General features: G+C 35.4%; 2 protein-coding genes across 2 annotated transcripts in view; one reads left to right on the top strand and one right to left on the bottom strand.

The window, feature by feature from the left end:
• The window catches only part of LOC108142892 (maternal protein pumilio), a 183,684-nt gene that overhangs the window by 107,554 nt on the left and 48,867 nt on the right, over window positions 1–27,263 (bottom strand).
• On the top strand, window positions 7,515–11,153 carry LOC108142894. The gene is made up of 2 exons (XM_041709019.1): window positions 7,515–9,398; window positions 9,791–11,153. Exons 1-2 carry the CDS (start codon window positions 9,265–9,267, stop codon window positions 10,914–10,916), a joined length of 1,260 nt encoding a protein of 419 aa, XP_041564953.1. The 5' UTR covers window positions 7,515–9,264; the 3' UTR covers window positions 10,917–11,153.

A 27,263-nucleotide genomic window follows, 5' to 3' on the forward strand; every position in this document is an offset into this window, starting at 1 on the left:
TATATTGATGTACTTTTGAATTAGGATAACACTTTTCTCTGTGCAAAGCAGACGCATAGAATCATCATGAGGAAGGCAGGGACGACATGGCCATGAGCGCTTGGCTAACGTTGTTTCATCAACTCATCGCCGGTATCCTTCGACTGCTCCTTGGCCCTGTAAACTGCTACTGCTCCTGCTCTCGCTGGTTTTTCTGATGCTTTTGCTATTGCTTTTACGGTTGCTGTGGCCCCGCAGGCGTTATATGTAATTGCATTTTTTAGTTTTAATGGAGCAAACACAAGGAACGGAATAGGAACTGAACTGAACTGAACTGAAAAGAGGAGGTGGAAGCTCTCTCGCTGCGAATGTAATTAATTTGTAACGTTTGATGACAAGCTTAATGGCCAGCAGTCCAGCTGGGTGGGAGGGGGTAGGATGTGGGGTTTTGGGTGGAAAAAGGGAGGAGAAGCGATGAAGAAGGCCGCCTGGTGCGTGTGACTGACTGGATTGCATTGGTGCGAGGTGGTTGGTCCTTAATAGTCTTATAATTGATTCTGAAATGATTTGGGAAAATGAGTAAAAATCGAAAAACAAGGAAAAAAAAAAAGCATTACACTCGATTTACAGTTCCCATATTGGGGGTGGCATAAAACTCTATTGGCGAGGGTTGCATTTTAAAACATGCAGCGGAATATACATCAAAACTAAAAGCTTTAATTATTTTTTAAATAAATATTAATGATATCTATAACAACGTTTCACTTTATCTTAGTTCCATTTTTTCGGCTCATTTCAATGGCTAGCTGATTGCCTTTATTTAGCACCAAGTTCCAGTCAACATTCCCGCGTTACCCTAATAGACAGCGACATGATTAAATCCAAGACAAACACTCGCAATGGGGCGCAGACACGTGCAAAATGAGTTAACAATTTGCATGCAAATCTGCGCCGACAAGTCGCCTAATGTTAACCCATTAAGGTCGTGAAAAGCTGTCGTCGCTACGCTGAAATCAAATTGTCGCCGTCGCTGTAGCCGTCGTCGCCTCGTCATTGCAGATTTTCCAGTTCGTTTCGCCCCAACGTGGGGGAAAAAGTCACATTAGATGACTTCCCAGCGATATCATAATGAGCGAAACTCTGCGAATTTTTCCCTCCTCCCTAATGATGCTTGAAATCAGTTGGTTTGGAGAAGATTCAGGGGACACAGAGGAGCAATACACATTCAAACAATCGAAAGTTTCAAAGACTAAAAAGTATTAATATGAACCATAAAGTTTTTGTTGCTGAATGGTGATAAACATTTTAATATATATATTAATATAGGAACTTTAAATGTAAAGTTAAGGAAGTGAACTTTTGAAAGCATTTGCGTAATCAATCAAAAGACATAATATAAATTTACCATTTTTTATTGAAGAAAAATAAAAAAAGTTTTAATTCAAGAAATAATTCAAATATGAATTAAAAATATATATAACACTTATTCATAAGTGTGCTCATAACATCAAAAGACATTATCTGAATCTAGTTGGTAACAAAATTTTCGTAAGAAAAACGATTGTAAATTTAATTATGAATTTACCTGTTATTATTGGTTACAAATATTAATATTATTTAAGGAAACAAAAAAAAATGTGAAATAAAAAACTAACTTATTTATAACTATACTCGTAACACCAAATAAGTTTTATTTTTCAAAAATTGAGAAAAAATTCAAATAAAAATGTTAGGAAAATAGGACAAAGTTTACACTTATGTATATGAAAAAATGGATTTAACTCTTAAATTTAACTTGCTCATTTCGCCTTCACTTTTAGTCGTAAAAAGTTAAATATCAATAATTAGTGTGCGCATCAATCCAAGTGGCGGCGTGAAAATGTTTCAGACATTAATTGGAATCGCCTCGAGGCGGCAAGGCAAACAAACCAGAGTTGTCAACTCTATCTCTATATATCCATCCGTCCGACCCCGCCGCCACGCCCCCAAACCCAACAGCCCGCTCCCCTTTCACACATCAGTGCTATCATTGGCTCCTCTGCTTCTTATTTTTTTCATCTCCAGCTTTGGCTTGTTCTGCTTCTTCTTCTACATGTCGGCAAAGTTTTTTGATATCATGAGTGTGGTTAGAGGTGCTGTGGCAAAAAAAAAAAAAAATAAAAATAAAAAAGGAAGAGGCGGGGCGGGGGCGCCGGCACTGAGGTCGGAGTGAGTCTACAAAAGTGTCACAGCATAAAAGCACAATCTATCCCCCCCACCTTTTTTTTTTGATACCATCGCGGTTCTTTAGCTGTGTCCACTCTGAAAAGTGTGAGAATAATGTGGATACGGTGGAAAAGGAACACCCAAACAGACACAACAAAAAATCCCCACACACATACACTCTACTAGCCTGAGCATTCAACCATCGCCGTGTCATTCACACCGAGACAAACTTTATCGCTCCGTCGGCTACATTATTACAGTCTATTTTCAATACACTTTAAAAATAAATTTAACATTTTTACTTTCTAAATGCTAGCATAAAGTCTATTTTTTTTTTTAAATTTTTAACAAAAGTTTTAAACATTTTGAGATACTTAGTTCAGATACTTTTCAATTTAATGCGACTGAAAGAGAACCTAATTTGGTATTTAAAATATTTATATGCTCAGTTCATTAATTTTTATGTTTTTGAAATTTAATACAACCGCAAGGGAACTCACAATTGTATTTTGAATATCTAGAAATAAAACATAAAAAATTAAATTCGTTTGAAAGTTTTTGGAATTTATAAATATATTAATCGAATGAATTTTTTTTAATAACAAAAAAAATCTTTCATAAGGTAATAGAATAGAAAAAAATTAAATAATTTAGTCAGCAAATTTTAAAAGATAATACATATTAAAGTAATAATTTTACAAAAACAATACAATATATATATAATTTTTTAAAAATTAATATAATGGTAATTCCTAGGTTTTAAAAAAATATTTGTCAAATTAGAAAGGGTATTTAAATACCCTGTTCTAATAGACCTTTTATTTTTAGCTTCTGGAATTCGATTTTTTTTTCTACGAGAAAGATAGGGGACAACTTTTTCGTGCCGAGTTTTTAGCAAACTCATTTATGTAGTTTTCGCTTCATGTTTACTTAAAGTTCAACTCGAGTGTTGTTTTTACAAATTGTTATCCACTGTGTGTCGGTTTGGATGTGTCAATGTGTGCGTGGTTGTGCGGGTGTGTGGCAGACGAAAATAGAAGCAGACAGTTTGGAAGTCACTGCGGCAGTTTCAGTTCAGGAGTCAGTCCAATTTCAGTGTCGGTTTTCGGCTTTGGTGTTGACCTTAGTTTTCTTTTTCGTTTTCGTTCTGCTCTTTCCTGCATACACTTCTGTGTGAATGTTGGTCCATGATAGTTTCAGTTTAGATTAGTAAACATTTCTAATTAATGTTGAAAAAGCGTACAATTTTCTCAGCTTGTAGGGGAGACTCAAAAAATTCAAGGAATTGGATTTGTTACATGGAGAATCCTAATTGGTAAAATTCTATTGTTACATATTTAAATATATTTAACCATAATAAAGTAGGTGGATTTACTGTACTCTTATACAATATTGCGTATAGGATGGCTTCCTGAAATTCTATCATTTTCTAATGAGAACGTTAAGAAAACAAACACCATTCAACCGTCAAACTTCTCTAATTAATTTCAGTTATAAAAATAATTACAAGCAAAGACCTTGCATTAATGACTTTAGACACTCTATTAAAAATTTGTATCATATAAACCTTAATACTCTGCCCCTCAACTACTATTGATGATTTTTATCACAGCGTTTTCTTATGACTATAACTTATGTTACCGCTTACGTAATCCAGCCAAGAAACCCATCAAACTTGATTCACTCTTGGTTAAAATAGAAAAGATAGCTTATATTGTTGGTGTCAACAGTTTAGCAAGTGGACCCCTGAGGAGGACCCTCATCAGTGTTGTTTATAAACTTATTTATGCGTTGTCTTTCATTCCTTATTGATTCTCATATATCGTAGATCGAGCAGTTGATTAATTTAATTAATCAAAAACACATTAACGGCACGAACCATCCCGGATAAAATCGAATCAACTCGCGGGCAATCATTATAGAAACACACAAAGGAGAAGTGTAGAGGAAGCCAATTCGTTCAATGAACTTCTGTATCACGTCAAAAAAAAAGCAAATCAAATCAAATCGAATCGAATCTAGCTAATTATTATGCTAATTATCGTACAACTTAAGTGTTCACTTGTTGCACATTCTAGACCCTTTTTAGACCATGGAAAGTTAGCTTAGAAAGTTGCCAATAAAAACCATTGGCCAATGACCCAAAAACAGGCCAAGAAAAGAGAAGAAATTCCGTGAGCTGGCACTGGAAAAACATATCTTCTTACTTCTTTCTCTTTTTTACTGACATTTACAGCTTGGACAAAAATTGCAGCGGCAGCATCAGCAAAAGAACAGGGCAGTGGAAAAAGCTGCAGACAGACACATGGAGATAATGTCTTTGCATGTTTTGTGCCATTGCAAATCTCGGCGGAGCCGAAAAAAGAAGTAAACTCTACAACCAGGAAGCCACAGCCAGAAGGCCCAGATGTTCAGGCCGGGACAGAGAGTGGGGTTTGGAGTTCCCAACCAGTTAAAAGTCGAGACAGAAGAAGGAGGGGGTGCACAGCATTTCGCGGCGGTATCTTTTGGCCATTCAAGTGTGTGTTTGCATCGTTGTTCTAGGCCAGTTTACAGAACTTTTGAGATATTGAAGCTGCACGATGGAAAAACTGAGAATAAAAACCCTCACGATGCAGCAAACGAATACAAAATACTTAAAGTTGATAGTCCAATAAAAACTTTACAATTTAACTATTTAAAACTAACTATGTTGTTTTTGTAATTCAACAAAACGTACTCTATGTAGATCTTTAAAAATAAATTGTAACAATGTCTTGTAGTTCCCTTTTACATACTTTAAGTACCCTTCTAAATTTAACTACACTTAATGGTCTTGCCACTTTATTCAGTTAGTAGTGTATCATCAAAGAAATCCCAGCGAATCGCTTCAATTTATTGCCATCGATTGTAATTATTCAAATGGCTGTGGTAAAAGTTTTTGTTCCATTTTTCTTTTTCACGTTCCACGTCTCTCTCTTTTTTATACCCATTTCCATTTTCAGCTTCTTGTTCTTGCTGTAGCAAGTTTTTCCAGTTCACTTGGAAAACTATGCAAATTGTTTTCGGAACTTTGCGGCAAATGAGATGGATGGCAAATTGCTTGGTGTAATAGCCACAGTTAGAAAGACATTGCACAATTGAATGTACATTGAGGTACGTTTTGGTTTAATAATAAATATAAATTGACATCATTGATCATCAATTAAAAGATTTTCTATGTGAAATGGTCGTTGATTTTAGTATAAAAGATTTGATTTTCGATTTATTGTCAAGTTCTTATATTCATATGTTTACAATTATTTAATTTGATAAGCTTTAGTAATGATTTCTTTGTCTTGAATGGTATAAATATTTTTCCAATTTCGGTCCACCTTTCTTGCACCTAAAGCAAAATATTAATACATCAGTTAATTTTTTCTAAGTTTAAAACTTAATGAAATGTTTAATGTTATCAAGAAAAACGTTTAATTTAATTAACTATATTGCCTGATATAGTTGATTTTTTTCAATATTCAACAGTTTATTTAGTAGATATTTAATTCATGACGAATTGAAAATTGTGGATAGAAATTATAGAATTAGTAAAACCTGCCAGTAAAAAAAAAAACTGCCGGATATAATACATGAGGTGAAAAGACTTAGCACCTCAAACGTGACATCATAATTTTATGATTCTTAAGAATGGTCAACGCCAATCGACACAAATTACTATTAAATGTGAATGAAAAGGTAAGCGGAAAAGGGAATTATAAAAAAAAAAGTAGAAAAACAGGCAATAAAGCAAAGTAAAGGCGGTGGATCACGATGGACATTGACCCAAGTGGAAAACTGAGACCCACTGATAATGGCACTTGGAAATAATAGTAATGCAAATAATGCTCGCATAAACAACAATTAAACTTAAACGCAAAGTGCGTAACAGTAGAGAAAGAGACAGAAAGCGGTAACAAGCAATGGTCAAAAGCAAGACATTGACCCAGGCTTTGAGCCGAGACACACACCAATGGTATATGGGCATCGAAAACAAAAGCAACATTGCTATTAGCATACCTAAAACACACACACAAACCAAGGTCAGGTTTGCAACATGTTGCCAAGCTCAATATTGAAAAGGCACGGAAAATAGCAATTGCATTGTTAAACTTAATTTATTCAGAAAGATATCAGTTTTTATATAATAAAGAACTAAGTTCAAATTCGATCCATGTTTTTTTATAATTCTGTATATAAATTTAAGTTTGAAATTGTTGATATATTCTTGTTTTTAAACAATTATTGTCTTCGTCAAACATTTCTGCATTTCATAAAAATGCCCTGATTAAAGTACAATTCCTTGTTAAAGGAAAAAATAAAAAAAAAAATCTTAATGTAATTGTTGCTTTTATTCTTAGTGCACTCTTTTAAAAACAAAAGATTTAAACTTCTAAATTTTCTGATCCTTTCAACACACTTTGGAAATATAAATTTTTTCAAAATTTAGTTTTATGTTGGCAAATTTTCAAGCAACACAAAATAGTAAAAGAAAACTGGAAGCCTTAGCAATGAAAACCAGTTGGCTTGATCTACATCTTTTCATTTTTCATACCCCATTGGCAGCATGTTGCCAAGCTACTAGTAAATCTGGCTTCGGCTTCCTCGGCGCAAAAAGATACGCTAAGGTCAAGAGTAGCACTTCGTGATGTTGCTGGTAGCATTTACAACAATATGACTATGGCCACACATACGTGTTAATGGCTTTGTGGAAAAAATACAACACACCAACGCGAATGCCGGAAAACTTTGGCTAAGTCCGAAAACCACTTAAAAAAGGTCAGACAAAAGTCGCAACACACACACATTTTCCTCCTCAATATTTGCAACTATAGAAATGAGAGAAGAAGCTGAAAATCATTCCCGCATCCCAAAATGGTTGCTTCTTCTTGGCCAGAAATAATGGAACTTCACCGCCCACTTTGTCAGACTCTTACAACGCCTCCAATTTCCTATGATTTGCCCAAATTCCTATTTATTGCTCTCTTTAAAATAATAATCATAACTTGTTAGTCTTTACGCTACTCTTCTCACAATTTTTCTACTTACTTGTCTGTTTACTATTAATAAATATTAAATATTTTATCTTTTAAGTATGTAAATAAGACTTAATCTTTTAATAATTTAATCGTTATAAATATATTCGCTTTTTTAATTAAATTAGTTATATTATTATCGTTTAAATGTATAAAATCGTCTCTATTACGTAAAATTTAGTTTTATAAATCACTATAAATTTATAGCTTTTTTAAAAAACTAAATTATTACATTTTTAATAAAATAAATAAATGTTATCCATAAGAAAATATTCCATTTCAACCACTACTAATATTCTTAAAAATCTAAAACGTGTTGCTTTTTTGATTAAAAATATATATTGTTCTCTTTTTAGGGCATCCAATATTGTTCATAACGAAATAGATTTCTATTTTATCCACCACTTATTTTTCACATCAAATTTTTGTTCATGTTCTAAGCTGATTGGGTTTAACGGTGGGTGATTGTTATTTTTGTTGTCGGGTGTTAAGTTCTTATTGCTGACGGATGCTTGTAGTTATTTTTCCTTTACTTGTGGCTGCCTTTTTCACGAATTATCGTCATTATCATCATCATTGCGAGAGATGATTACCCGAATGCCGCCAACTATTATGGATGATGTAAGTGCAAAAAGCCATTGAACGCTTATTATTTTTCTACCTCTTCTTTTTTAACCAGGTTTTTTTCCCCAACTTTACTTAACCAATCAAATGCGGAGCAATAAACTTTGAGCAGAATGTGGCTAGACTTTGAATACCTAGCGAGAATCTTTCACTTTGGCTTGGCTTTCGATCTTAAATGTTAAATTCAGCTAAGCAGCTTAAGACCATTTCGCTGCGAAAAGTTTGTGGTTATCCTTGAACGAAAACACTTTCATTGACTCCTCGTTGTGGCTGCCAAAATACATTGGATGTTTGGGTGTGGGAGTAAACCAGCAGCCAAACAGAAAGGACACTTCATTTTCCACCAGCCCGAATTTCCACTACTTTTCATCTGCAGTTAGTGGCTTGGAAGTTACTTGGCTGCATTTTCTGTTTAGCTGCGTTTAGCTTACCAAGTACTTTTGGCACTTAACCAAGGTTAAGTAAGACTTTCCCCCAAGTCACAGAAAACAAAACCCAAATAAGTGATAAAGAGCACATAAAATAGGAGCGTGGGTTGCTTAAGATTCAATTCAAGGCCTTCTAGCAAAAGTCGTTAAAGTGGCGGACAACTATCTTTGGAGATTGCAAAAACTGAACTCTTAAAAATTTTGCAATATACTTCAAACTTAAGGTGATTACTGGTTATGTGGAAAAGATATGGGATATATGTAGGGCAGAGCTTTTACTGAGAAATATCATTTACATTTAAAATTTACTTCTCCTTAAAAAATTTCTCATTTTTAAATTGATATTTTCTATATATAAATGACTTCTTAGCTTTGCAGGATCTTCATTCAGAATGCTCCTATATTTAAGCACTTTTCCGGCTTCATAAATAGCCAGCAAAGAAAGAGACCGACTGAATCAGGCAGAAAGAGACATGAAGCAAGCAAGCGGGATAAATAGAAAGAGACAGGGAGTTCAACATATATTCAACGAGCAAAGTGCGCAAACAAAAACAAACAAATGAAATTGAAAACGTTACGCATGCGCCGCTTTTCCGACCAAACTTGACTTTGTGGGGCTTTCCCTGGAAATCCGCATATACAATGATTTGGTATTGCAGCTGCTATTTCTGTCGCACGACTTTCAAACCTATCGAATATCAAAGCGAGGCAGCAAGAGAGATAGCAACACAACTTGGAAGCTGCAAATGAAAATCGCAATTGGAAACGTGAGGTTGAGATGCAGTTCCCTCCTCAGCACTCAACCCACCCAACCCATCCAAATGCACATCCACGCATCTTTTCCGTTCAGTGAGCATCTCACCCATCTCAGCCGATGAAATTGAATCTGCTCCGGCTGCAAGGCAATAAAAGTGGGCGTCTGACCAGAGAGATGCGTCACAAGTCGGTCGACAGCCAGCGCACTCATAAGTTATGGAGCCATGGATCTGGATATCCTGAATCAGCACTCCTCATCCAACTTTCTCAGGATCGCCATTTGGGGCACATGGAGCCTGCTGCTGGTATCGAATTTCGCAGGCTGTCAGGCCGTTCCGGGCGGAAGCAGCGGAGAACGGTAAGAATTTATTGGAGCATTTTTTTTTTTTTTTTTTAATATATTTTTGGTAATGTTATGTCAACCGACACAGAAATAAAATCTAATTTTATGTACTTTCCCGCTTTAGAAGAGTTCCATACAAATTTATGTCCCAACATACGAAAAAATTAATAAATAAAAATTTTTTTATTCGTTTTTGCTAAAAAGAAAAACAGCAATGCACAAAGAAATTTAACCATGTCTTTGAAATAAACCGTCAATGTTGAGTTTCTGATTCTACACAATTTTTCCTATCCTTAAGCTTATTTTTCCACCAAACGTTGTGTATTTCAGCGCAAGTCAAAACATATTTTTCAAAAAGTTCTGAAAGTGATATATAAGGTCTTAATGAACCTTGTCATTCCTTTTAGTGTCCATATCCGACTCCACATGCCGGAGGTGGTGCGTCAGCATACGCATTTCCACAACGTCTACAAGTTGCCGCGGCAAACACACCCGGTTCCCGTACCGCCACCCACAACGATCGCAACGATACATCCGAAATTTGCGGGAAAACCTCACGTTCAACTTTTGGGTTATACAACGGCAGTTGGGAGTACCGGACCAATGGCTCCCAATCTAATGCAACTGATGGGCACGGCAGCCACACCCACTCTCATGCCTACGCCCAGCAATATGGCGCCCAACTATGGACCAGCTTTATTCGATAATTACAATCAGGAGTTGGCTTTAAGCGCAACAACCACCACAACGACGATGAGACCTCAGATTTTAAAAACCTCTAAGCAGCAACAACAATTGTTGCAACAAATTTTCACACCTGAAAAACCTGAAGAGGAAGATAATTCTGTGGAGGATAATCGATTGGAGAGTAATTCTTTACTAAACAATGATTTTCTAGAGGCTCTGCAAAGGGAATATCTCTCAAGATTCGGTGGTCGTCGAAAGCGGAAGAAATCCAGTTCAAAAATTAGGAATTCAAACAAGGAATATTCGAATTACTTTAAGAGTAAACCGTACTATTATCAAGATGAAGATCTGTCGGAGAACTTTGAAGACTACCAGGATGAACAGCCACAGCAGCACGAGGATTACGAAGAAGTGATGGTAATGAGTACGCCCAATAAATATGGTGGTTATTATGCTACAGGATCGGAGGAAATGGATCAGGACCATGCGCAGGGCTATGATAGTGCTGTGGCTTTTAGCGGCCAGGATAATAGCATTTCATCATCCATACCAACAATGGAAGACTTTCTCGATGATGCTAATAATCCAGTGTCTAGTTATGGGGGAAACTATGATCCCTATGGCAACTCGAATGATATGTTTTCCCAATCCTGGCAGCCTTCTTCCACCAGCGCCACAATAAACAACAGTTGGTCGAGACCCACCGCCAATTCGTATACCAATTCCTCAAAGAAGCCAAAATCAAGGCCCATTAGATCCAGAGGTCGAACTAAAGTTCGATATGTCAAGTTAGTTACGAGAAAGAAACGCAAAAACCACATTTGCACCAAAAGGTATCGACCATAATTTAAAATTGCAACTGTTTAAAGGGTTTAAAGTTTCTCTTCTGTAGTTTTTGTAATTAAATATGTTATTTATTTATAATAAGTCCAAAAATGCTTTCTTGTTACTATTGAAATTGATTTGGTATTAAACGACAATATATAATAAATATTTTTTTAATCACAGTTAATTGATTTTAATTTAAAACTATTTATGTCTTACCCATTTTAATTGATTAATCTTAAGTATCATCAAGCGTTTTTTAAGCCCTTACCTGTAATAAAAGAAAATAAAAGGATTTTTAATAAAATACAATGTAAGGGTGTATAATTTAAGCAAGTTTAAAGTAGTGTAATAATGTTTTACCATCATAAAATAGACTAGCCAAGTTAATTATATCTGTGTAACAGATACTTTTATACAAAGACTCCTTGCAGAGGCTTCTTTGATTCGCGTTCTGCGGGTTTTCCGACTAAAACAAACTCTCATTAGATGCACACACAAGCCGTAATAGAAACGAAACAAGGGAGAAAGTAAAATAAATGGAAGTGGAGAAACTACCCCACAAACAGCAGCCAGAAACCGATCTACCATCCCCGGCTCCATTTTCCTACCCGAAGCCGAATGCAAATAAAGAATACAATTAAATGGACATTTGAGAGGCAAAAAGGGGATTCGAGCTGAGCAAATAATAAGTACAAATGCTAATAAAATTCAATTAAAGACCACAAAATTACAATAAAAGCGGGCCCACGAAGGAAACTAACTCTGCTTTTGGACAAAGTTGGGGTATGCCCACGAGAAGTCAAAATTAACGACTCATTTTGCCAAATTGAAGTCATAAACTAGAAGAGCAATGCAGGAAGGGAATAGTCAGGGTGACCCTTCTTTGTCATCCAAGGAAATATATAAGGGAATAAGAAAACCAGTTATTCTACTTAATACATATTTGTTATAAAATTAATAAATGAAAAACTAAAAACCATTTTTAGAATCGTATTAATTTGAAAATGTAAAATTTAAATATAACGCTAAAAATAATAAAAATCGACAACTAATATTCTTAAAACCGTAACTAATCTATAACTTTATTTGAATGTAAAGTTTATAAAACTATGTATCCTTCATTAACAGCTATTGTTTTTAAAATTGTAAGTGCAACTGTTACACTAAAATCTAAATACCCTTTTATAAAATATGCACTGGGAATTATACGTGGGTGTGGCGTATGATAAAAGCCAAAGTCTTTGTTTATTGGTGTCTGCCCTTTCCAGCTTTATTTCACATTCTTAATTTTCTGCTGGTCATATTTTAATTTTTATTTCATTTGGGATATAAAAAGGCGAGGAGCAAATAGAATGGGTGAAAGTGTAATGTAAAAACATTTTCTGCATACTTTGGAGAGCAACGAAATTAAACGCGTGTAAAGATTTTCATTTGTTGTTTGTGGCATAGCAGCAGTAAATAGAGGGGCTGACAAAAATAAGAGCAAGGATGTTTGCAGGACATTTTTGGCGGCCAGCGAAGCACATAAAGTGTTGATGTGCCAACCATATGACATTTATTGTTTAGTCGAGACGATGGCAAATGTCTTTCTATGCTTTTTTTGGGGTTTGTTTGTATAGAATGCGGGGGAGTGAAGATGAGGCGCCATGTTTATTACCCCCAACAGATGGCATTGAAAAGGAGTGAAAGGGGGGGGCGCGGCAACAAGTGGGGCAGATTTAACTCCCGTTTTGCTCCCACATCTCCGAGAGATTTATGGGGCGTGGGTCTCGGCCTGATGTCATAATATAAAAATATATTTGCTATTAAAGTCGTTCGCGTTGAGCCTGCGTAATGATCAATGACTCTGTTATATGTCCACGAATAAATCGTTGACAAAGGTCATTGAGAAAATATGGTAGAAAAAAATGTGGAAGTACAGTCTAAATAACGTTTCAAAAATGAGGACAAGGTTTAACATTTATTTTATTTAACATTTGTCTTATTTACATAAAAAAAGGGACTGTATATATTTTTCGCTATTACATTTAAAATACATTTTGTTTTTGACTTAAAAAATACAGAAAAACGTAGTCAGTTAGCATCTCTTACTGGTCGCTACTCATTTTTTTTTACAAATTGCCCTAACTTAAATCCCCTCAACAATAAACACACTTTTACGATGTTTTTTTTTGAAAAAACTTTTATTTGCCATTGAAGTAATTGATTTTCTCGAAATAATGGACAATACAGAGCCGTCAGAATGACCAATATTCTACAATATCCGATCCGTCTGCCCGAAATGACAACTTTATCTGAACACAAATACAAAGAATAAAAGAAAATTTTCCATTTCCTTTTTGGTTTTACTGAAAGCAACATAAAAATGGCACCACAGCACAGAAAAGTGGGAGTAAAATGTTTATATCTGGCCAACCCAGACCCAATTTAACAGTGAAATCAACATCAACTTTATTAGCTTAATAAAAGTTTTATATTTCCTTTTGGAATATGCCTCATAATAATCGCTTACAAGGAAAAATTAATTTTCCCATTCAGCTTCGCAAAATAATTTGGAAGGAAGTGGTAAAAATAAACAGATATAGCAGACATCATTAGCAGAGAACTACAAAGAAAATCATGTGTCATGGACAAAAAAAAAAAATACTTTTATGGCTTGGCTAATTTTAAGACAAATGACTAGAAAAGAAATCTTCTCTCTCCAAACAATTCATTAATTTAATTAATTTGTGGCAATTAAATATGGTTGCACAAGCGACAGCAGCAAGAGGGTGAAGTTTGGCCCAGTCATCATCCACTCAATGGTACAGTCATTTGTTAGATATAAGCAAACGCACCATATATATATATATATTCCGCTCGCATGTTCATCAATTCCCTGGAGAATCTATGTGGCGAGCTTTAGCACTTTTCTCCATTTGCTGGGTGCGGTCTAGGGACCGGAAAAACCCGCAGGACCGTGCTTAAATGGGTTAAGTGCTGGCGATAAACACATTGGCAGTGCAGGGAGAAAAAGGTGAAAAGGCAAGCAGTCAACACCCACTAAAACGAACCGTATGGCACAAAAACGTATTGTCATGCCACGCCCAATTCTCAACAATTTTTTCACAAAAATCAAGGTGATGTTGAAGATAAAAAGGGGTAAACTAAAAAAGGCAAATAAGGCAACTAAAACAATAAAAAAAATTATCGATAAAATTAAGAAGGGATTTTAATAATGAACTGCAGTTAAGATATCTTAAACACTTATCTCATTATATATCCAAAAAAATTCTTATTTGGAATCAACCAAACCCATTCAAATTTAAAAATAAAATAATCTTCTCAACTGTGTCTCTGTTTGCAATAACTTTAAACTTTAGTTCAATTTATTTAAAGTGCATTCGAATGAGATCACATTTTTTCATTGGTTAAGCGTGTTGGGAAATATACAACTATTACTCAGACTGACTTAATTTGCATTAAAGTCGAACGCCTCGCTGCCGACTTTTCCACCAAACAGATGCAATCCATGTAATCATCCGACAAACCGCTGGACAATCAAGCAATTTAATTAAAATGAAAAGTTCTCCCCAACGAGAACATGAGGAGATGAGTGGAGTGGGGGGTGGTGGAAAATGAAATACTCGGGGGCATTACGACAAATGTATTACAAAATGCTAATTAAATGCCAGAGAAAATTGGGCCAAGCCTCTCCTTGTAATGGAAACTAAGCTAATCACACCCCAAAGGGGAAAATGGTGAAAACTGGAGAAAGGAGGAGGGTCAATTCCATTGAGGATTGTGCATTGTAAAAATAAAAATTACAAATTCCTTTCGCTTATTTGTGACAATTAAGTGCAAATTACACATTCTGTGCCACACTTATAAGCTTTGTGCACACAACTGCACGCAATGTCATTCTAGATTAGTCAACAAGGGATATGTTTGAAATGGGACTAGTAATGTTTATAAGAATGAATAAAAAGACATTTTATCATATTTAATATAGGTAACTTATTTTTGTTTTTTATTTAATTTTAAGTTAAATACACAAACTTATTAAAATCTTTGCATTCCGCATTTAAAATTAAGTTTAATTATTTAACAAAACAATAAAAAACCAAAACTTATTATACAGTACTTATATCATATCTAAATCTTTTCAATTTCGCTTTTAAAATGAAGTTTGAGAATTTCCCCAATCTTCATTTTATTAAATGCAATATTCTTTCGAGATGCAATCTGTCTGGTTAACGAGACATCTGCATTCTTTAGAGGAAGCATTAAAGTTGACATTTTGATGATAACAATTAAAACAAATGAGTGTCGCCGCTGTGGTTTCATCACTAGAAACCTCAAAACATATGGAGAACTGCGGCATACCCATATATATAGCCTGATGATGATGACGAGAGGATGCTGGAGCAACGTCTGCTTGGCCGGAAAAATACAAATAAAATGTGAGTGCGTGTATGATGCAGTGACAGTTGCAACAACAGTTTGCTGATTATGATTATCGCTTTCAGAACCCTCGTATCCAAGTCCCCATTTCCTATTTTCTCCACCCCTATTAAGATTCATATAGTAGGATATCCCTCATGGTCTATCATATTTGGGCTTGGTTTCGCTCGGTCCGGACAGTTGTGATTACAACTTTTCTGTTTATGTTTTGAAATTGTGTCGCTCTACTGTATATAAGTGTGTGGTGGAATGAGTTTATGTCGGTTTTTGACAGTTATGATGGAGAATTGTGTGTGCGGCCAGAGGGCAAGGCACTTTAAATGAGTGCCGCACATAGAAGCAGTTGCAATCTCTAAAATTGAAATGCACTCAGGCGAAACACCGACAAACACAGAAGATCCTGAAATGATACTAAAGTAGCCGAATAACTGTGACAAAACGACAACATTTTACAAAATAAATATACCACACTAGTTTAACTTATTCAAAATGAAAATTTAATATTCAATTCAATATTTTAACCTGTGCTCTATGCTTGCCAATTTCAATAAGCCAAAACGAAAACACAATGTCAGCCCTGTCATTCTTTTATCTTATAAATATATCCCCTTTATACCAAAACATTCAATATATTGTTCTCTCGCAGTGTCAATGCATTTTCAACTTATCATCCAAGCTGACAACTCTTGACCCCTGACATTTCCAACAGCACGTAGACCCACCACCCAATTCAGCCCCAAACCTCAATTTCCAAGAACCTTGAAGTATTGTTTACGCAAAACCGATGGGGTTAAAGTTTTGCTACAAGAAAAATAGTGTAAAAATCAACTGAAAACTACTGCCTGGGAAAATAAAACAGAGAATAAATTGTATTGCGTATATATTGCCTTTTTCCATGCCCACTCTCAGTCTGGCAAAGGTATATAAAACAGAAACACTGCCAACGCCCCAACAATGCAAAAAAAGATAAGGGGGTGAATCGGAAGAGGTCACCAGGAGAGAGGCCTGCGTTCAAGTGCCCTATCCATATATCATCCGGCCGAAGGAAAAGTGTGTTTTTTATTTTATAAATTTTCACTCTGGCTTCGGCAACAACTTGTCCTTGAAGCGTTCGTCGGACAGCAGCGTGAAAAACAGAGGAAAACTTTTGTCATACAGAAGAGGCGGGAGCGGGGGCAAAAGCGGAAAATTGAAAAATATGCAGGGAGAGGAAAAAAGTTTTGCATCATAACACTGGAAACTGGCAATGTGCATTGTGGAATTCGGTAGGTGGGTGGTTAAACTAACAGAGCCCCATTAAATAGTTATGAGTATAACTGTGTCAAGAGCAACATACAAATTAAGCAACTGACAAGTTAAAGTCTTGCATATTTTTTAAAAATATATTTTTTTTTACAGTAATTCATCTGCAATTTGACGATCGGTTTGAAAATTTAAGCTTCAAGGACAAAACTGAGTTTTGCTTTTATTTTACTTAAAGAATATAAATGGCATAGTTTATATCAAAAATATTACACACAGTAATTTATCTGCCTTTTGTTGATAAGTATTATAAGTCAGGTCCTTCAGATAATTTCTATACATTCTAATAAGCATTAAATGTAAATAACCCTAAGGCAATTACCAAAATAAACTGTCCCCTTAAAAGATTTCGGCATGAAAAGGCGGTGGCAAAATTTTGCATACCCTTGAAAGTATGCAACAGCAAATGAAGTTCCCTTTTTTTGGATGATGAGAAAAGGCGGGAGTTCTCGGGGTGTAACGTGGGTTTATCAACACTTCCGCACGACGGTGCGCATACAAAAGCTGCAGAATTTACGCTGAATAACTGGCATAAACACATAGATACACACTCGCACACACACATGCACATGCATGGAAGGCAGGCAGGCATATCCTGCTACTTTGCAGGACATTGTTTGCGCTTTGATAACGCACACATGCCCACCAATACAAATTCGCTGTCATTACTACTATGAAAATTGCACATGCCATGGTTTTCTGTTTGACTAGAAAGAGATGGTGGTTAGAGTTAGAAAGGGGGGCACATATAGATAAAGAGGGAAAGGGGGAGAAAGCAGGCTTTTGCTGAAGCTGCAGACAGCAACAGCCGCTGGCCACGCCCCCTACCCAGCAGCCGCCCACTTTTGCCACCAACGTGTGGAACAGCCAGCAGTCAAAACTATTTTTCGCTTGGCATTTCAAGCATCTTATGGTTTTATTTCGACAAAAATTCGCCCCTTAAATGCGCCAGGAAAAGTCCTTGCATACCAGGACTCAAATGCTGATACACTTGGAAAAAAAGTATTAATTAGTGAAATTCTGAATCAGAATCAAACGCTTTTTAAACCACATTCCTAGTTTTAGATCAGGGGTGCGCTTACACAATTTATAAAAGAATAGAGTCTAGGAAACAGACAGAAACAAAATTCATTTGGATTAGCGATGAGAAAAATATTCAGCATCATAAAGAATAAACGAAACATTTTTAGTGTAGATGATTAGCAAAACAAAATTGTTTAGTACGAATCACCTTTCTTCTCCAAGTGTAATCGTCCAGCGACACAGACATACAAAGTCCAGAGTTTTAGCCAACAACTGGTCATGGTAAAGCCATGATGATGATAGCTTCCGTTTCGTTCTGCTTCTGTTCCCCATTCACACTTCCGATTCCCCTTCCATTCCATTCCGCCACCCATCCAGCCATCCCATTCCCTTCCGTTTCGATTCGTTTGCCATTTGCCTTGGCCATCTGTTGGGTGTTAATTCATTGTCATGTCCTTTTCATTACGCATACATTTGCAAAACTGGACTTTTTAGAGTCTGCTAGCAGAGTTAAGTGAAATATTTGCACAAATGCTCTCAAAATTAAAATTAAATGGACCACCAGCTTGAACAAACTAAGCGCATTCCGTTTTTGTAATTAAACATTTTTAATATTTCAATATGATATATATATATATTTTTTGTGACTTAAAAATACAAAATAAAAACTCGCAAATGATAAACGCCATAAACGCCCGTGCTTGCACATTTAAAAAAACAAACAAACCAATTCATGTCTAATTTCTGACACCTAGTAAATCTAGTAAAATAAGGTCTAACACAAAACACCCATTATACGAATAAAACTCGTTATCGCAGCCCTTTGACCCCGCTGCCCATGAATCAGCAGCCAAGCAAATAGAACGTGAAATGAAATTAAAAGAGCAAATTACGCTTTTCAAAACTTGTACAAATAAATATAAATATCAAAGGGCAAAGTGGGGGTGAAGTATCTACAACTTCCGCTGGGTAAGAGGGTAAAAGATAAGCTAAAAGTGGAAGAGGTAGTCTTCTAAACTGTCCTAGTCCTTTTCTCCCGCTTGAAGCTCTCATCCGGCTCGCCTTTCATTAATATTTCACAGCAAAAACAGCAATGAGAAGAGTTCTAAGCCCATAGAAAGAACAAGAATTTAGCAGCTAAACCTCTTTGGTCTTCCGTCTCCTTTACTCCCTTTTTATTTTTTTTTTTGTTTTAGCAGACAACGCAGCCACCACCCCCAATTAAAATCAGATTAAAGTTGCGCTAATTTATGCGACCGCACGACGACAAAACAAAGGGAAATTCTCACAGGCAACACAGAACAGGATATAAAGCTGGGTGATGGAAAGGAAGTTCAGGATGGATGCTGCAGGATGCTGAAGTGGATAAGACCTGACATCGGTAGCATCAAAAATGGAAATTCCTCTTCGAGTTGACTGCTTTGCTCTGAGCTGTAATTGCATGCCAGCAATAAAGTTTTCCAGCGTTCCTCGCATTCCGTTTCACTCTTGTTTAAGTCGTTGTTTCTGCCAATTGTGGTTTTCTAGATTTCCCTTAAGGAACATCGCAGTTGTTTTAAATTCTAGATGATATGGATGACCAGAAAAGAAATATTTAAATCGAAAAGCAGGATCACCGAATCAATGTCAATTTAACCAAAATAAAAAACCCTTGCATAAATTGGAAATCGACCTAGTTTCAAAGCTCAAACCAGAAGTCAAACAGAAACCATGCAAATCTCAAACCATGTATCCATTTGATCGAATTGTGTCGAAGACAAATACCCTTGGGTATCAATAAGCAATACCCACAAATCAAACAAAGCATTTCCACAGCAACGTGTTAATAAACAGAGCTTTATGTTCAGGGTTAGTGAAGTTACCTTAGAGAAACTTGTGGTAACAAAGGCCATAAACCTTTTGTAAACTGACCAGTCTTGTAGCTTAAGTATTAAGACCATTTAAACCCAATAAACATGTAAATTTCTTGTAAAATGTGAAGCTAATCAATCATCAATTACTTGGTTCAAAATGTCCAGAACTATGAGCTAACACAAACAAAATCTTTACAATTTCTCAATTAATAAGAAAATTGTTTAAAATTATTAAATTAGGTTGTGTTTATAAACTTTGAAGAAAGATTTTATTTTTTGCTTGTGCTCAGTAGCAAGTAGTACACACAAATAAAGTACATTCCTATTCTGCAAGTCAGCTAAAATTTCGATCATTATAAAATCTCATAAACTAAATTCGCTACACACTTGACTAGACCGAAAGTGAAAATGGCTTCATAATTTACCGTGGCAGGCTAGGGAAAATTGTTGCTGTGGCTGCAGGATTTTTCTTCTTTCACAAAAACCAGTCCTCCTGTTGCGCCCAAGTTCGGTTATCCTCACTGTGTTGGGCCATTGTTTGAGCGTCTGGACTGGCAAAAACACATGGCAAACAATTCAATTTAATTAAGAGTTTTGCCCCCTTTTTTTAGCCATAACCCCGAAAGTCTGAAACTGAAACTCAGAAGAGACTGAAGTGTAGACAGATTTGTCGAATGGCGCCCAGAAGAAGGAAGAGAAAATTGTCATTGGGTTTTCGCTCTTGTTGCATCGCATCCATCACAGCCAAAAAAGTTTTGTTTGCCAAGTCTGGCTGAAATCTTTTTTCGATTCGGTTTTGTGTATTTAATTGAGCACATTGTTGTCTGGTTACTATTGTATAGCGAGAATAGCTATATGTGACTCGTGCATTCTCTTTAGTTTGAAATTAATGTGACATTTTTGCTGACTCTTGGTTTAGTTTTGCGTTTTACATTTAGAGTTTGCCCTTTGACAGTTTCTAATTCATGGCAATCAGCAATGCAAAGCCACAAAACTGCTCGACTGCTAATCCGAAGAAAGAAAATTGAAAGCAATTTATTGAATTCACAAAGTAGTCACAACCAGTAAGTAAATGTCGAGACAGGGAGAAATAAATTTGCAGCTGGCAACAACAGATCCCGGGCAATGGCAATTATTTACTGTAAATGTGTATTCTTTAATAAAAGTAAAGCACATCTGGGACCGAAGTGCTGCTTAAGCAGCACAGCAAACATAACACTTGCCTCTCGGGAGATGCAAACTTGCATTCAGGGATTTAACTCAAACTTAAACTCAAACTGAAACACACGCAAACGCATATGCATGCAAAATATTTACCAGAGAATGAATATTCCGTAGTCTTCTTGTTGCTTAAGCGATTTTCAAATGCCACTTGAAATTGTCTGAAAACTCGGTCTGCAGCAAAACCGGATTTCATAATAATTAATTGGCTCTATATTTGCACATCTGTAATACAATATTCCACACTCCACTCCGATCCACTACCACTCCTTCCCGCAAACATTTATTGCCATTTAAGAATTTTACTTGTTTACGTTTATTAAGTGCCAATGGCAAAATTGCAAGACTACATAGAATCCCTTTCGACTTAAGGATGCAATGCACACACTGCTGGCGCAAGACAAATCCAATGGAAACTGTAGATAAAAACGAAGAGGGTCGAGTGTATTTTCGAAGGATATTTTGCAAAAAGTTTCTACACTTCGTGATTGTTTATGATTGAGGGTAAATCTCGCATGCTGGACTGGATTAAATGAGAGGCACGTAGCTGCAGCAGGATTAAAGCCAGACACTTTATGATGCCGATAAATCAGCTGCAGGTAGTAGTATCAATATCGGTTGCAAGTTGGAATTAATCAGGCACATAAATTCAATTTCATTGAAATTCATTTTGGAATTTAAGATAGACGGTTTTAAATTTTATCATATTAAAACCTGCATTATTATTATGTACGTTGCCACAGTCATACTACTTCAACGTCAGATATCGCTTTTATACACTCAGAAAAATGAGCTTAAAATTAAACAGACATAAAACAGTTATCAGAATTTACTTATGAGAATTAATTAAAATCCTGAGCAATAATTTCTTCTTTTAAGACCTTTACTTCAGTTTATAAGTATTCCTAATCTTGAAGCCATTGCCCCCTTACCTATAATTGAAAATTTGTCCGCCCTTAAGTTTTTTTGGGTGTAGGTAAATTCCATATTTGTTTCTATATACTAACTATTTTTTGTTGTTACAAAATCGTATATAATCGGGAATTGTGCTTGATCTTGTTAGTTTAATGTAACAATGTATGTGGTCTAATACATTATCCACATTCAAATTGGAACTGTTTTACCAGAAGGAGAATCTCAATCGCAGACATTTGCATCTGCTGTAAATGCAATGTGGCCGCAAGCGCATTGTCGTCTTTTATCCCTTCACTGGGCTGCCTTAACAGATTTTGTTTGGTTTTTGGTTGAGTGTCTGTCCAAATTCCAAACCAAACTTGAACATAGTACACATATTTGTGAATATTCTAAAAGCGATTCTTTAGTGCAGTTGAGCGTTATAACCTCTCTTCATCGATTCATAATTTAATTTTACTAATAGACAGATTCTTGAACATATTTTTTGGGTGTGTAGAGAGGTCATGCGAAAATTGTACTGCAAAATTTAATTGGCTGGTTTGGTTTTTCGGGTCAGGCTAATAGACACAAACGCACACATACGTAGGCATTTTAATTGAGTTTTTGAGCAGCAGCAGCAGCAGCAGCTTCTGTTTTCCTCGATTGTCTTCGATTTTCCATGCTCCTTCCATGGTTTTGACCTTTATCCGTTTGGCAGAGTGAAGAGTGCAGAGAGTACAGAAGGCCAAACGAAAGTCTGGATGAGTGGCTCAATTCTTGGCATAAGTTCGCAAACGTTGATTGTTAGCATAGACATATCACGCATAGATGGCTGGGCAGGTGGCGAAATTGCCTAAATTCAATGGGAGTTCGAATTGAAGGCGTCGAATTTCAGTCTAGGCATATGTGGCAATTATCAACTAGGTGTTTCGGAATGGCTTCAACTTAATGCGAACATTTTTGAAGAACAGCTGAATTTATATTAAAGTAATAGTTTAACCTTTATTTATAAAACAAAATTCATATCTTAATATTTCAAGACATTGTAGACAATTCAATAATCAATTTATCATTTCGATAAGTAGCAAATTAATACGAAAATCTGACTTATCAATTACTTTAAATAAGAGATATTTTAAATTGATCTGCCTAAACTTCATCGAATCCTATTTGAACCTTTTACACAGCGCAGGGGAATTGATAAGCATTGTTTTAGCTGGCAAATAAAGCGACAATTCCGAATGGCTCAACGGACAAGGGCAAACAAAAGCTGGAATATCCCCCTAAAAAATGCAGTTAAAGAGAAACTGATCTAGAGAGTTCTTTTTGGGAAACCATCGACCAGCAACATGGAGGCGCACAGAGAAAAAAAAATAATAGCCAGCGTCTGGCCGACTGGCTGACAGTTAAAGCTAGTCCAACAAAACGCTGCTTGCTACACTCCCTGCGATGCCGATGCCACCCACACATCTCCATTATTTATGCATCAATGGCTGCTATGACGACATGCGCTAAATTGAAACAGTACACGGAGGGGTAGGAATATGGGGCGGGTCGAAAAAGGGGCGGCTGAAGGGGGTGGAGAATGATGGCACAAGGACACAATGGCGCCAAACGACAACGACGACACACATGCAATACGACGCCAGCAAAAGAGGAGCACACACCCCAGCAGGTAGGTAAATAAAAACTGTAGAAATATTGGCAAAATTGAAAGAAGTTAAAAAAAAGCCGTGGAGCAAGGGAAAATGGAAATGTGTAGTAGGCGGCGACGGCGACGCCGTCAGCGGACAAATAAAACCTGCTGCCCCACGGGCTTTTCATACCCTGTACAAGAAGATTTGGAAATGTATGTTGGTACTAAAACGTATCTTACAATGTTTAGAAATCGACTACCTTTCAAAACTTTTAAAGAATTTGTAAAAATAGTAAAAGTATACTATATCAAACCAATAGGTTTTAAATTTCAGAGAATAACGAAAACTATAAAACTATACTAAAACAACTATACAAACAAACATGTATAGAATTTTCTTAAAAACAATTAAAAAAATATTTATTTATTTTATGTATTTCATAACATTAAGTTATAAGTTGTTAGGACATACATACATATATGGAATTTAAGTATATTGAAAAAAAAACATTTTTATAAATATTTATTCATTTTATGGATTTCTTTTAATTTTAGTTTTTTAACGTACATAGAGCTTGAGTATAGTGCACAATATAGTCGAAAAAATAAACAGGATTTTGTAGCTTTTCAGCATTTCTACCGCTCTCTGCCTTTCCAACTTTTATTGTTTCTGGTGTTCTATGAAACAAGCCACATAACTAAATAGAAGTTACCTCCCCCCATTTATTTTTCCCCAACCGCTACTTTTGCCTTTGTCTGCCACCGCCGACGCTGCCTCATAAAAACTGCAAACAAAATGGGAAAAAAGAAAAACTCCAAAGTCGCGTCGAGTCATTGAGCCAATTGAGTAAATTGTTTTATTGAAAGATTTTTCGTTGTTGTCCTTGTTGCTGTGGCCATGGATGCTGTTACTCCTGTTTTTATTTTTGTTGTTGCTGCCAGGCTAGGTGGTATCGTCTATGGCCGTTGGACAACATTGCGATATATTTTAGCCATTTTTTTATGTGCTTCGTTCTTCTTTTGTTAATGGAACGTTGACATTTATGCATTTTTGATGGCTTGAATGCAAGAAAATAAAACTTAAATATAGCGTAGAATTGTTGGGAGGATTTTAAGTTAACAGGCTTTAAATCTGCCAATTGAATGGAGTTTTGGCTGTCGGAAATATTTAATTTGAGTCAAAAATTGTTTTTTGCAATGTATTAAACAGTGTTAACGATGTTAAGTAACATTGGTTGCAAATATTTACAATAAGATTTTTTTAATGAAATTAAAATAATGAAAGTACAAACAACAAAGTTCATAACATTTTTTTTGTATTCTTTCCTTAATTTTTTTTCGTTATTATTTTAATTTTATTATATACTTTTTCTTGTATTTTTACATTGCTTCGTTATTTTTTTTATGGGTACATTGTTTTCAGACAGCCAAATGTTTATCCTTTAAAAAGGGACACAGTATATTATTGACGGAATACAAATTTACGCAAAAATTAAATTGTATGCAATTTATTGGTCACTTTGGCCCCTCATTAGAGACATTCGGCAGTCAGTTGCATTCCATATTTCATATTCTATTTTGCGCATATGGAACATGAATGCAGAGAGCACTTCACAAATCAATAAAAACGTCAAAATCAAACATTTCGTCATTAGATTTTGTGTGTTGCCGCCCTCCACAAACCATATCCATAAAACTGAATACGAAAAAGCGACAAGCAACGATTTGTGCGAGAAATATTTTTGCATTTAGCTATTGTTGGATGGCATTCCATCCTATTTTTTTTTGTTGTCGAGTGAAGCCCCCTTTTTTCTAGACCCGCTGTACAAAAGCCAATTTCAGCAAGTCGACGCCTATGACAATGCGGGGGAGCTTTTGGAGGGGGAATAGGGTCCAAAGGGGCGACTGTCAACGGCAGAGAATTTGTGGGGCTTCAGCGGCAGGATGTCACATGTCCTGGCCGCCTGCTTCTGTCAACACACACACAGCACTATACACCACACCTAACACGTATAAAAAAAGACAGTAAATAAAATATCTGGGTTGTAAATTCTTTACTGTATTTTTCATACCTAAGTTTAATACAAAATTATATTATTAATTTGCATGACTAAATATTAAAGTATACCAATTAATGTGAGAAGTATTAGATTAAAAATGGGTATTAGCTGTTTTAAATAAACTCTATTTATGGTTTAAATACGAAAATGGTGAAATGAAATACTAAAATAAAATGTAATCTTTCTTACATATAAAACTAAACACAGCAATAAATGAAAATCAAAGCTAAACATATTTAAGGTAAGTGTGAAATAGTGAGATTTTCCACGATTTTTTTCCAGTGCACTCACAGAAACGCACTACAATTCGAGCACAATGGGATCAATTATTTTGCGAGTGAGTGAGTGTGCGTGTGTGTGGGTGTTATGCAATCATGATGCGTGTGTGTGAGTGTGTGGGCAGGAAGAGCTTTTGCACCATAAGCAAAATGCCAAAATGCCTAAAATTGTCAAGAGGCCTCTTTTGAGTGGTCAATCAAATGTTGTTTTGAAGGTTTCTGCGGTTTTGCAGTTTCGACAACTGCGTCATCGGGGTGAAAGCTGTTATCTTGTTTGGATAGCGGAGCAACCAATTTAGTTTTCGCACAAAATCTCTTTGGCTGTTTTTATCAGAAATCAAAAGTAAAGTAATACTTAAGTTCAAGTAAAATAAAAACTTATGAGTTAATAAGTACATTGGGAGAACTACTTTAAAATATTTATTGATTATGAAAAAATGGTATAGATTTTTATTTTTCATTTCAAAAATATAATATATTACTTTTGAAAAGTATCCATAATTTTTCATTTGCATTATTATATAACCTTTTCTGTCAATGCGCCTGTTTTAAGTTATTTTCTTTTTATTTTCTATATGTCAAATGACATAATTATGTTTATTTAATTAGGTGAAGCACCCACAGATTTTCTATTATGTTCATTTGAAATGAAAAGTATAAAAAAAATTGCGTTCGCACGAAAATGCTTCTTATAAATGAAAGCATATACAAAGTACATTTGAAATGAAGGAAAATATTTTGGTTTTTGACAACGTGTTAATCAATTTTGTCACTTGAAGGTCGTCTGGCTTAAAAGAAGAAAAATGACTGACAGACAGGTGCATATTGATGGAATGAGAAATATGAAATAAAATAATTTTTTAATTAGGTTTATAGATTTTCTAAATACTTTTTGTAGGTCAGACATATGTAGAAAAACACAGAAGGACAAGGGACTTATACGCAGCTAAGTAAGGAATTCGTGCTCAAACATTTTCAATTTATAAAATCATTAAAGCTTAGTTATTGTTATGGTTTAATTAACGTAAGGAAATTATTTAAATGATCATTTACTATAATAACTATAAATATCATTTGTCACACGCCTCAGTTTCTTGGTCAATTATGAAATCAATTGTATATTCTATGAATAATTTACTGTATCAATTTCAGTGGCAGACACACCATTTATATACACACAGCGCAGCCAAAACAGAAGCACACAAAATTATATTATCGTTGAAATTTCATTAAAATTATTTTAACAAAATAATGACAACGAAAGCAGGCGTCCCTGCAGCTCAGCAGCAAAAGCTTCCGAGCGTGCAAAATGTTATGCATAATCGATAGCAAACAGAAATCAATCAATCATAAAATGTCATTCTCTTCACAAGTCTGCCCACAAAATAAGACGGTGGAATGGCGAGAGAGGAAGAAGAATGTGGCCCATAAGTAGACGAGGCAAAGGACATTTTGAATAGCTAATCATATAAGTTGGAATTTAATTGAAATTCTTGTCACAAAAGAACCTCTCTAGACTGTAATTTCTCCCTTGAGAAGATATCACTTTAAATTGTCATTAAAGCGAGTTAATAAAGCAAATGATCATATATAAAAATAACTTATTCAATTTTTATTTAATTTAAAGTAAAATGCCAATTATCAAGTAATTTACA

Source organism: Drosophila elegans, unplaced genomic scaffold (genome assembly GCF_018152505.1).
Source record: "Drosophila elegans isolate 14027-0461.03 unplaced genomic scaffold, ASM1815250v1 contig_468, whole genome shotgun sequence".
Lineage (NCBI taxonomy): Eukaryota > Metazoa > Arthropoda > Insecta > Diptera > Drosophilidae > Drosophila > Drosophila elegans.

Excerpts from the sequence above, each read along its gene's own strand:
- LOC108142894 (XM_041709019.1), top strand. The coding sequence starts at position 9,265 with ATGGATCTGGATATCCTGAATCAGCACTCCTCATCCAACTTTCTCAGG. Across the intron at positions 9,399-9,790 it reads GGCGGAAGCAGCGGAGAACG|TGTCCATATCCGACTCCACA; the intron begins GTAAGAATTTAT and ends CATTCCTTTTAG.